At 41.2% G+C, this 12398-nt stretch overlaps 1 protein-coding gene across 1 annotated transcript in view; it reads right to left on the reverse strand.

The window, feature by feature from the left end:
- Nucleotides 1-1555: 1555 nt before the first annotated feature.
- LOC311000275 (contactin-associated protein-like 4) overlaps nucleotides 1556-12398 on the reverse strand; it is a gene marked incomplete at both ends in the record, with an annotated part of 157971 nt that continues 147128 nt past the window's right edge. The window contains 4 exons of the mRNA XM_083990944.1: nucleotides 1556-1752; nucleotides 4217-4288; nucleotides 6188-6397; nucleotides 10673-10760. Coding sequence (XP_083847070.1) covers nucleotides 1556-1752; nucleotides 4217-4288; nucleotides 6188-6397; nucleotides 10673-10760 — 567 coding nt within the window. The remainder of the gene's footprint in view (nucleotides 1753-4216; nucleotides 4289-6187; nucleotides 6398-10672; nucleotides 10761-12398) is intronic.

Consider the following 12398-nt stretch of genomic DNA (forward strand, 5'->3'; position numbering starts at 1 on the left):
GTAAAAAGTGTGCAGGTTTCCCCCCTTAAGAGGCTTTTCAAGGCTGCTCAGCCTCTAACGAGAACTCGCTGTTATCCCCCCTCAGCTCTGCGCACAACAGAAAGGCATCGCACACACACACACAGACAGACACACACCAGGCGAGGCAGCAAACAGCAGCTCCGACTGAAGTACTTTTTCCTGAGGGCCTAATTAAGGGTCAAACATTTCCACTTCCAATTACGTAAACATCCACTCTCTCCCTGCATCAGCCAAATAACTCCAGTCATGACTGATCCATCCGCTGCAATGTAGAAATAAAACTGTTGTGTTTGAAGACTCTTAACATTAATAATCCATAAAAACAAAATGCACTTTCTTTCCCTTCATGGTAATTCCAGCTCCTTCACTATGACAGAGTGACGTTAAAGCAGAAGTAAGCGATCCGGTGGTTTTGTCTAACTTCCTGTCAGCCGATGGAGTTGGCAGTCCCCGCCCTCGTCCCTACGTCACCACATTCACGCCATAGACTGTAAAAAATATGGACGTAGCATCCGTGACGTCACCCATTGGTTTTGGGGAGTCGTTTTTGTGACTCAAATATGGCGGCCTGAACAGCGCCATGTTGGATTGGCCGGCCGAGAACCCGCCCACTGGCCTCGAAGCAGCTGTCCACGGAGCTGCTCGGACCTGTCACTCAACGTTTCCGCGCCCTAATTGGCCAGAGTTTTAACCTAATAACAGTAAAACGGTAGAGTTAAAAAAAATTCACCCCCCTCAGAGTGTGTGCGGGGTAGAAACTATCGATTGAGACGAAAAAACATGCTGACACCAGGCTTTTAACATGTTTACTGAGGATGTAAAGTCGGCGATTTTAACATGGGGGTCTATGGAGAATGCTGCTTTCTGACACCAGCCCCCAGAGGAAGAAGAGGGGATTGCAGTTTGTTGAACACGGAAGTGAGCTTCACTTCTCAGACCGACAACTGCCCCCTTGATTCACGCGCATCCCTTGGCTGCACACACAGAGAGGACCGCCCCTTTATGCCGTTCTCTCTCCTCATTGGATAAAGGTTGTAGGATACAAGGAAAGTTTTCTCCTCGGCTTACAGCAGAGCAGAGGGACTGACAGACCCGTGTGTTTCAGACCAAACGCTCTATAGAAGTGATTGCTGTCGGAAGATAGAACTATTTAAGACTTATATTAACACAAATATTCCGCTTACTTCTGCTTTAATAATCCATAAAAACAAAATTCACTTTCTTTCCCTTCATGGTAATTCCAGCTCCTTCACTATGACTGACAGAGTGACGTTAAGTAGAGATCGCTGTAGACATTGTTCCAACATTTACATTTTTTTGTTGTTGTAATATTTACAATTTCTGAAACAAGGATATCCAGTCCAGCTCTGTTTCAGTATGTACAGACAGTAAAAGACAACACTGTGTGTGCATTGTTCTTTTTCTTTTGTTCTTGTTGTTTGTTTTGCTTTCCATATTCCTGTAGAGTCACTTGTCCGTACGTGTCCAGTGTCTCTGAGTGCAGTGTGAAGTCCTGAGGTTAAATGTCCTCTGGTTAAATGAAATACTCCTTCCTCTCACTGGAGACGTTCTGGGAGTCGGTGGTTTGGTTGTTGAAAGCAAAGTCCTGGCTGTCGTCCTGTTTGACTCCCTTCACCTCCTGACTCCGATACGTCTCTTTCCTCCGGTACAGGAACCTGGCTGTTATCGCCAGGCCGCTCACAACCACAAAGATCACCACGGCGATCACACCTGCAGCGGCACAAGGGGATATTTATTTACCAGCGCTGACATACTGAGACATTTCTGTTCAATAGAAACACCAACAGCACAATACACAGACTGCTGTGGTATTGGGGTGCATTAGTTTCAGCTAATGAACTAGTACCAGAATGAAATGTTTATCTGTCATCTGTTTTTTCATGTTAAAGGGATAGTTCAACATTTTGGCAAATAGTCATTGCAGTAGGTTCGTTACCTTTAATTGTCGGTGCAAGCTGTTTTTAGAACGGCGGAGCAGAGCCCTGAGCTGCTCAGAGCTACGCTACGGAGGCTCATGGGATTTCTTGGTTTCCCTCATCAAACTCATCAAATACACAATCCAACAACTCCACAACGCTCTGGTGGACAAGTTGTGACCTGCACATTCACCACGCTATGAGATAATAACACAACGTTACCACACAGAGTTGTTTTAGAGGGAAATTCATGCAAAACCGCTGATGCACGTTGCCTTCAGGGACAGTTTTTCCATCAACAGTCTCTGCATTTCCCTCTAAAACAACTCTGTCTGGTAACGTTGTGTTATTATCTCATAGTGTGGTGAATGTGCAGGTCACAACTTGTCCACCAGAGCGTTGTGGAGTTGTTGGATTGTGTATTTCATGAGTTTGATGAGGGAAACCAAGAAATCCCATGAGCCTCCGTAGCGTAGCTCTGAGCAGCTCACGGCTCTGCTCCGCCGTTCTAAAAATAGCTTGCACTGACAATTAAAGGTAACAAACCTACTGCTATGACCATACGGATTATGACAATGGGCCAATTTGACAAAATGTTGAACTATCCCTATAAGAATATTTAAATCCTGGGTTGGGTTTAGCCTATCTTAGCATTCATTAGGCAAACAGTGTGAAAAGGTTAGTGTTTAGCACAGAACAACAGATCATTTTGAAAATTTGAGAAGGTTAGTTTTTAGTATTGGCTAAGCTACGTAGCTGTTGTAGGATGATTATGTCTTTATCCGTTGGAACAAACAAAAGAGTGACATCTGTCAAAGAAAATCACAAAAGAGCTGAAAACATGACAACTTAAGCTTTTTAGCTCCAACAAATCAAGCAGAATTAACATATTAAAACTTTTTTAAGTGTAGCCTATGTCGCTAAAATGGTTGTTTTGTTGATATTTTAGTATGGTTTTGTGAGATATTTCAGTTTTAAAACTTGTTTATGACCAACAATGATGAAAAGATCTCATTTCCTTTTTGGTCAGATTACATTGAGGTTTTTTCGGTCGGATACAGCAGGCTTTTCCAAACTACTCCAAACACTAGCTACAACACAACAGTTAGTAGGGCTGGGACGATATGCTTTTCTCCCGATTCGATTCTTCTACGATTTTTTGGATGGCGATTCGATTTAAATTGCGATTCTACGATATTGCCGATTCTCTCGATTTTTAGTCGCATTTTTAACATTTATCTGCACACAAATACTGTAGGAGCCTATAAATTAACATACTCCATTATAAAGTGAACTTAAACCCTTTTCAAAGCCTGTATTCTCTGTATGTAAAAGAGGCTAACAAATACACATTGCACAATATTTAAAAAATTTCAAAAAAAAAAAAAAAAAATTCAAAAAAAAAAATCGATTTTTGAAAAAAAAAATCGATTTAAAAATCGTCAGAAAAGATATCGCGATATCTATGTGAATCGATTTTTTCTCCCACCCCTAACAGTTAGCCTACTTGTTTTTGTCAAAAAGACATTTATGAAAATTAGTGTCATTTATGTTAAATATTGAGGGTATAACATGCAAAATACCAATATGTGTCCATATTGTAGTTTAGCTGTGACATTTTGCTGACTGATGCACTGATTCTCTCTGAAGTCCATCCATCACACTGGACTTTGTGAAACTACTGTACATGACTTCCCCCCTCCCCTCCGTTCTCCCGCCCTGCGGCCCGGTCGTCCTAATCTAACTTTACCAGCAGAATTTCACACATTCGGACTCCGTTCTGCACATTTCATTATCCGGAGAACGTCTCGTCTAATTGGAATTTCAGAATATGTGCTGAAATTAATTTCGCACTATATTACTCTGGTTTCAAAAATTGTCCGCGCATTTGAAGATAACAGTGTGAAAGTTTCTCCATCAGCAAGTCATTTCAGCAGAGGTTTAATTAGTTCAGCTGTGCTTTGTGCACTGAGACACAAAGTCGTGGACATTTAATGGACAGTTTCAAAAGACTTTTGACTTTTTTTTTCTTCTATATGAACTCTTTATACTATAGAAACCATTCAATCTATACTCTGAATCAATGTGGCTGCACAGAGGAGTAAAAAAATATTATTTCCTTTTGATGGAATTTCTTTTATTTTTGCCCGTCACGTCACCTTTCAACAAAATGTATCTGCCATCGCTGAAATATTGAGTGTAATCACAGTGACACAAGATGTTCCAGCACAGTGAGAGACAGTGAAACAGTTGAGTACCTCCAATCAGAGCTGAGTCGGTCCTGATGGCATTGACTAAAGGTTGACCTGAACCCACTGAACCAGACTGGTCTACAGCAGAGAAAGAGAGAGGGAGGGAGAGAGAAGAAAGAATAAGGACGAAAGAGAAGGGAAAAGAGGGGAATAGACAGAACCAAAGGGCCTCGAAGAAATAGAGGAGGTAATGTTGTGGAGAAATGATTACATGAGAGGAGAGTAAGAGGAAAAAGGGGAGAGTAAACAGATTGGAAAATATATTTAGAGACAAAATCACAGCATCATCATTGAGAGCAGACAGGAAATACAGCAGCAGCTGGATGAGAGCAGTCTGAGAGGAAATGAATGAAGCTACAACCTCCGTGGTCCAAATTAATTATCTCATCAAGCTCTTTGTCAGGAGTGTCCTCACCAAGGTGTACATACTTAATGAGTCCATTATACGCCACACAGAAAGAAGCAGCTCCCAAAACCAAGACCAGACACACACAGGAATAAAAAGCCGAGAGAAAAAAAAAAAGGATGTGACATATCACTCAGCGATTTCTACACACTCATTATTCTCAGGGGTTCATCACAGTTCAAACGTTTAATTGCAGTCCTTTTTCTCTTTGTGAGCCATTCAGCCAACCTGCTATTAAACATTTACTTAAACATGATGTTAAAAAGGGGTCGGAAACATTCACATCAGAAGAGCAGTGACATTTTAAAGTGAGGAGGCAAAAACAACCCAGTGAATCTGTTAAATATTGATGAATGGAAGTTCTTTCTAGCTGAGCCTTTTTTTTTTTTTTTAGTCAAACAACTCTACAAACATCGGATAAGATTAACTTTAGGGAGATTCACTCTTGACCCATCCCACCACACACAGCACTGTTTTCTCCTCCAAGTTGCAGCAGACCAAACACGGCAGCTTAATTATACTGTACATATAATATACCCTGGAACAACGCCCCCCGGCTAAAGGTTTTCACTTCATTTAAAGAAGCTTTAATCAATATTTTTCATAATAACTATGTGTAAAATCACGCTGTGAAAACAGAGCTTCAGAATGAGAGTCAGTGAAACAAGAAGCTCTAAAAAAAAAAAAAACCTTCTGCCCTGCACCAAACAGCAAACTAACACAGCTGGAAAAAAAAAGTTGGTGAATATATAAAAAGCTGTATTCTCCAAGGAGTTAAATGGAGACCAAAAGTTTTTCAAACATTCTCCTCAGGTTGACTTGAACATGACTCAAGATGAATAATTTTGTTCTATTACAGCTGCATTTATGATGAAGCACCAGTTTTTGTGACCAGTTCACCATTTTAACTTATAAACTTGAGTGCGTCTCATCTCCACTGCTAAAAAAAAACAGTCATTACACGGTTAAATGCATCCAAACTAGGGATGTCTGGTAATGGCAACCGATAATATCGGCCCGATATTAGTATAAAAATGTAATATCTGTCCATATCGTTATCGTTTTTTCTGCTGATAATGAAAACCAGATAACATAATTCCAGGATTTCGGAGCAAATAAAGTAGCGGTGGACTGTCGCTACTTAATTCAATAATCAATTATTGCCACAGCTGCTTCAGATGCACAATAATAGTCCACATGTTTTCACGTGTGTATAAACAAATAAACAATGTTAATTCGTGGAATTCATCCAGTGGGGCATCACAATAAAAGTAGGCATACGGACAGTAATGTGTAAATTCCCAACAGGACATATGTTATTAATTAGTTTTTGGGGAAAAAAAGGCCTTCTATCTGTATCTGTTGTTATCGGAATTGGAAATGAGGTGTTGGGCAGCATCGGCATATCGGATAGCAAAAATTCCAATATCGAACATCCCTAATCAAACCTGTCTATGTAAACATGACCTCCTCCTTGCACAGAACTGACTCCCTAATGTTTTACTGCGGTCACAGCACACAACCCTCTGGGACGTCCTGTATTCACGGCTCCTGGCTCCGCCCCCTCTCACCTGACAGGTGGTGTGTGTTCTCTGCTGCGTAGGGATTGGCTGAAGCCGGGGAACCGCAGTTGGAGCGGACTAGAGGTCCGGTGATGACGACGGGGCTGGTGTCCGGGTGCAGCAGCGCGGCTTTCAGAGGACTGATGGAGTTAAAGTGGACGACCGACAGACAGCCGGTGAAGCCCAGAGACGCCAGGTCTGGGTCCAGGTCTTCAGAGTCTGGACAGAAGAGAAGAGAAGAGCTTCTGACTGAGTAAACATTGGGAAAAAAATATTTTCTTATGAGGCAACCATTTAGCCCTACATATTATTTGAATGCTAACAAGACAAGACATATAGACAAAATACTACAGCCTGGTTAGCTTATCATAGCATAAAAATATCTTGGCTATGTTGAATGTAGCAGAATCTGCCTGCTAGCAACTCGTAATCTCATGTTCAGCTCACATGATGCTCACACGCCACACATGACATTTCTCACGCTGAGAAGTGATAAAACTCGGATGATATGAAGGCTGATTGCTCTATCTATAACTGTCTTGAATTGGCGACCTATCAGCCAATTGGAAAACAGTATTTGTTGTTGCCGGGTAAAGTCTGGGTTTCTGCAGCGCTGCAAGCACGTGTCCCACGAATGCGTACAAATGCTCTGAATGCGTGCACAGGTTGCAGACAGCAAGGGAATGACCAGACGGCAATATGGACAAAGGCCACGTAATGATGCGGCTGAAGGAAAAAAAAAAAAAAACGTGAGTCAGGGCAGGTCGTTTAATGGCCCGCCAGCTCTGAATAAGAGTGTAAAACTCGATAAAAACTGTGTGTCGTGTAGCTCAGATGGGTAGAGCAGGCACAGTTCAGCAAGTGGAAGATTAAATTATCTCAAAAGGGCATAAAAATAAATATGAAACACTCTTTTGCAATATTTTATGCAATATCAATGTATTATTTTTGTTTGTATTTTTGGAGTGAAAAAGGGAAACTTACTGTAAAGGGGGGCTACTAGGTATTGTACTAACTATGCAGGGTGCCCAAACCTTTGCTGCGGTTCCTTTTCCTTTTCTGTCATTTTGAAAATGTAAAAGATGAAAATAACCTATATTGTTTAAAATGTAAAGGGAATGTGTCACTTTTGCATGACAATGTATCTCGCTCCAAGCAAAGTTCAAAACTTGAGAGCCCTGCTTATGTTGAATTTGTGTTAAGTGATAAGACAAGTCTTGCGTTTGATATTTTCTTCCACATACTGTGACTGTATGATACTGACGGTTTTCTGAAACTCTGACTGGAACAAATATGCAGCAGTCGGGCCGTAGTTTCCAGAGCGAAGCTTCACTAACTGCACGGCAGGCAGCCTTTTACATTACAGAGACAGAGCTAAAGGAGCGAAGCCTCATCTATCTGCACTGGTACAGTAGCTGAACTTTTAGCCTTTCACTGAAGAGGCTGCAGCTCTGTAGTTGAGGTGATTTAGCCCAACAGATCATGTCATACACTGACAGGTACATTGACTCGGCTGCACACCAGGCTGTTAACGCAGCAGGAGAACAGTGGCAGTACATCGATCCTAATGATTAGCACACACACACACACACACACACACACACACACACACACACACACACACACACACACACACACACACACACACACACACACACACACACACACACACACACATAACCTCACACACGGCCTCATTACAGTAGACAGGCTGTCGGTGGTTTCAGCCTCCAGCCTCCATCTATCACTCCACCAGACAGATGTGCACTCTCGCTCTCTATCTGTTCATTTTATTGACTCAAATCCCTCCGTCGTTCACCTCCTGCTCCTCCGCAGCCGAGCAAAAACAAACCGGCGTCGCCGCGGAAACAACCTGCTGCATCATCACTGTCAGATGACGGAGAGGTGACACATCTGCATGTCGACTGAGGAAAGGAAACATGGCCGCTCCGCTCCTCTCGCTCCATCACCTCCTCCTCCGTCTCTCTGTTTTTCCTTCCGGGTCCATTAGTTAGACTGATGGATGACGGGGTCGCCGTGGGAACGACAGGAAAACCAGCTTTCCTGCTGCTTCTCTGATCCTGATCTGACTCTCTGCCCACCTCCGGTTTGACAGACGTGACGGGGTTAAACACGCCGCGCTGCGCTGACTGAGGATCTACATCCAAACAGGCAAAACACACTGAGAGAGCTGCGTGTCATGACTCATAGATTAATATTATCATAGAATTTGCTGCACAAAATCGGTGCATTTAACTATCTCATCATGTTAGATATTTCTCACTCTGAAGACAAATCTGGAAATAGAGCAGCAAATAAAACAATTTTGCATTCTGAAAATGCAGATTTGGACAATTTTCATGCTCAGAAATGCAGGTAAATTAGATTTTTCCTGCACCAGCGGAGCTAAAAACCCAGGAAATGAATAAATGAAATCACACGCATATGTGGAAGTGAATCAAAATCTGCTGAAATCTTCCCAAAATAAGGAATGATAAACAAATTAAACCTAATTTATAACGCCAAATCGCACTATCATACACCTCTGCATGTTTTATTTCACTGCACTTGTGTTGAAAGTCCAGTAAAGGGCCTCTTGAATAAAACAACTCAACACTAACAGATGTAGTCTGGTATTTGGTGTCACCTGATTGATGCATCTGGTGAAAGCTACTTCAAATACCAGCAAATAAAACAATTTTGCATTCTGAAAACACAGATTTTGGACAATTTTCATGCTCAGAAATGCAGGTAAATTTGATTTTTCCTGCACCAGCGGAGCCAAAAATCCAGGAAATGAATAAATTAAATCACATGCATCTGTGGAAGTGAATCAAAATCTGCTGAAATCTTCTCAAAATAAGGAATAATAAACCAATTAAACCTAATTTATAACGCCAAAGTACACTATTATACACTTCTACTGCACGTGTGTTGAAAGTCCAGTAAAGGGCCACTTCAATAAAACAAATCTGGTACTTGGTGTCACCTGATTGATGCATCGGGTGAAATCTACTTCAAATAACTGACTCATGTTTTACTAATATCCGGTTGTTTCCCTTTACAAACCGGCAGTGTGTGTTGCTGTGACGGTGTGTGTTATCAGAGAGCTGTGGCGGCCGCCTGCAGCCTCTCAGCTCCTCCTGTTATTAGCAGCTTGTATCTGAGTCTCGTCTCTGATGGCTCCGCTCACAGGGAACATGAATAAGTCATGACAGAGCCAATTACTGTCTCACCCCTCTGACTCTGTTACACGTCCCCGTCCTGGACTTAAAGCAGCAGCTCGATGAAGACGTGGTTTAACCCTCTCGGAGGAGCAGCAGCAGTTTTCTCTCCGGGTTTAAAAATCTGTGCAGGTGCGTTGGAGGGAAAAAGTAAAAAAAAAAAAAGAAAAAGAAAAAAAAAAGCGCGTCCTCCTGGTTTAACTCTGAACTCTCTGATGCTAAATATATTCATACTTGTCCTGAGGCTGCTTAAAGCTGGCCATCCGTCTGCTCTTTCTTTATTCATCTCTGCTGGTTAGAAAACGAAAGGACATCTGAGGACAAGGACATCTCATCTCATGAAACCAGCATTGCTCAAGTATACTTGAAATCAAATTTGGGAGCTGCCAATCAGCATTTTAATCAGATTTTCATCCGTATTTTGGATAATTATTTCATGTTTGATATCCACTCACGAAGAATGACTAGATTTTTTTTTTTTTTTTAAATGTTAAAATAATGTTATTGTGTTATTTAATATTCCTCACTGGATAATTTGGACTCTACAAGATGAACTTCATTTATTAAGAAAAGAGCCAGAGACAAGTGGTAACAGACAGTGGAGGTACAAATACTTCAGCGTCTGAAGCACTCTTTCACTTGTGCCTTTTAATATGTTTTATATTTCATTGTTGTGTAAAGCACTTTTAATTGCCCTTGTGTATTAAATGTATCGAGTCTTTGAGTTGGTTATTTTTCCTGCAGATAATATAACATATATATATATAAAATAATATATAAATAAATTTTTTTTTTTACGAGTGTGCGTCTAGTTTTGCAGGTTTTTGTTTGGTCTACTTCACATTAGAGACAATTCACCATGAGAAGTGGATGTTCAGTTTCTGCTGCAGCCGTTTCATCTCCTCGACTCCACTACTTTAACTTTAGACTCTTATTCTGAAACCCTGAACTCTTAGTTATAATAGAAAGCTATCTATCTATCTATCTATCTATCTATCTATCTATCTATCTATCTATCTATCTATCTATCTATCTATCTATCTATCTATCTATCTATCTATCTATCTATCTATCTATCTATCTATCTATCTATCTATCGTACACTATGTGTGTTTCTTATATATTTTTCTTTTTCAGATAATTTGTGTGATATTTCAGTCTTAGCTGCTTTAACCCTTCTTAAACTTTAACCGAGGCCAAACACCTCGGAGCTGTTAACTCGGAGCGCTCTCTCTCGTCTCTGCTTTTAGCTTGTTGCCTCCTCACTCACCGTGCATTTTACCCAACACCAGAGACTTGATGGTGTTGAACTCTCCGTCGGATGTCAGGTTGAAGTCTTCTCTGTCATTCTGGTCAATCTGAAAGTAGAGAATAAATTAATTCCCTCCTTTTAGTGGTTTCTAATATCAAAGCCTCTGTGATATCAGACAGGTGAAGATAAAAGTTTCAGCTCCAGAATCATTAGGACTTATCTTTTAAGGACCGTTTTTATGTAAATCTATTGTAAATATCTGCTGAGATATCTTTCAGATCTTTGTTGAGATGCCACCTCAACGTGCGACTGAAGATGAAACGATTCAGTGTAATGGGAAATGATAAGATGAGAAGCAGCTCATATTTCACTGGAGCTCCACGCAGCACAGTGAATCAGCAGGGCGGCGCCCATTCAAGATGAGGTCACCTTGTTATTTATCTCACTGTGTTGCTGATAATAATTACACCGGCGTTCAGGCTGCTGCAGACTGGTTGGTTGGAAGGAGTTTTAACCTCATTCATCATCTGAGGCTGCTGCTAACAAGATAAGAGGTTCAGCAGATCCAGATACGATTAAGATGCTTCATATTTCATCTGGAGCTGGTTTTAATGTGGAGTCTGTCCTCGCTTCATCGTCCAGCAGCTGAACTGGCCTCATGCTGACAGAGGCTTTTATTATGAAGGGGAATATCACAATATCACAATACAGTCAGTACAGTAGCAGCTCAGTCCACACAGCGAGGGTTGGACGACGCTGCCTGTGATGTGCGTCCTTGAATTTATCCTTGAGACTCATTTTGCAAACATGGAAAAAAAAAAACTACATGTTAAGCATCTTTACACGTTTGTCCACACAGGCTGCAGAGGGGAAAAGCAGCAGCAGCAGCAGCAGCAGCAGCAGATGTGGGTTTACAAGACTCACAGGCCGACACACAGCCCACTGCACAGATGTGTGTGAGTGTGAGTGAAGCTACAACACTTTAACTTTAAGTCTCTCTGTTCAGCCTTTATAATCAGAATATAAACATTTAAACAACATGGTTTAAAATCAACCACATCGTGCTTGTAAATGTTTATTGGTGAATTTGTCCACAGCCGTTAACTCCTCCACTCACAGGTGGAGTTATAGCCGTTGTGTGATCAGATAATCACACAACCATGCATGCATTATTAAAGGGACAACGAGGGGTTTTGGAAAGCGGAAGTGTTTCCACACTACATTTCCCATGAGCCTCCGCGAACACGGTGAAATTCTTGGACCGGCACAAGACGGGCGAAAGTGAAAACATTTGCCAAGAATGTTTTCATTGATCAAGAATGAAAGTCGGAGGTTGGAAGACGATCATACGGTACACCATAAACGGTGATTCAGCATCGTAGTAGGAAACTAGGAAATGTTGGGCGAGTCGACCACTAAATAATAATAACAAAATAACTATAAAGACAAAACTATATATTTATCAAAAATGGAGCCATTAACAAGTGGGTAACGCAGATTCATCCACATTAATATGAGACTCTTTATAGTCAAAAGAAAACTCATCTTTAAATCATATTGTGATTTGATGATGTGATTTTTGTTTGTCTTGTACCAAATAAACAGCAACAACAATGTTCTGACATATTTGAACCTTTATCAACAAAATTGCAGCTCCTGCAAATTGGATATCGCACTTGGCAGTGTTGTGATATTTGATTGCATTGCTATTGTTACGGCCCAGTTGGCGTATGACTGTAATTGT

The sequence above is a fragment of the Trachurus trachurus genome (assembly GCF_905171665.1).
Source record: "Trachurus trachurus genome assembly, chromosome: 17".
Lineage (NCBI taxonomy): Eukaryota > Metazoa > Chordata > Actinopteri > Carangiformes > Carangidae > Trachurus > Trachurus trachurus.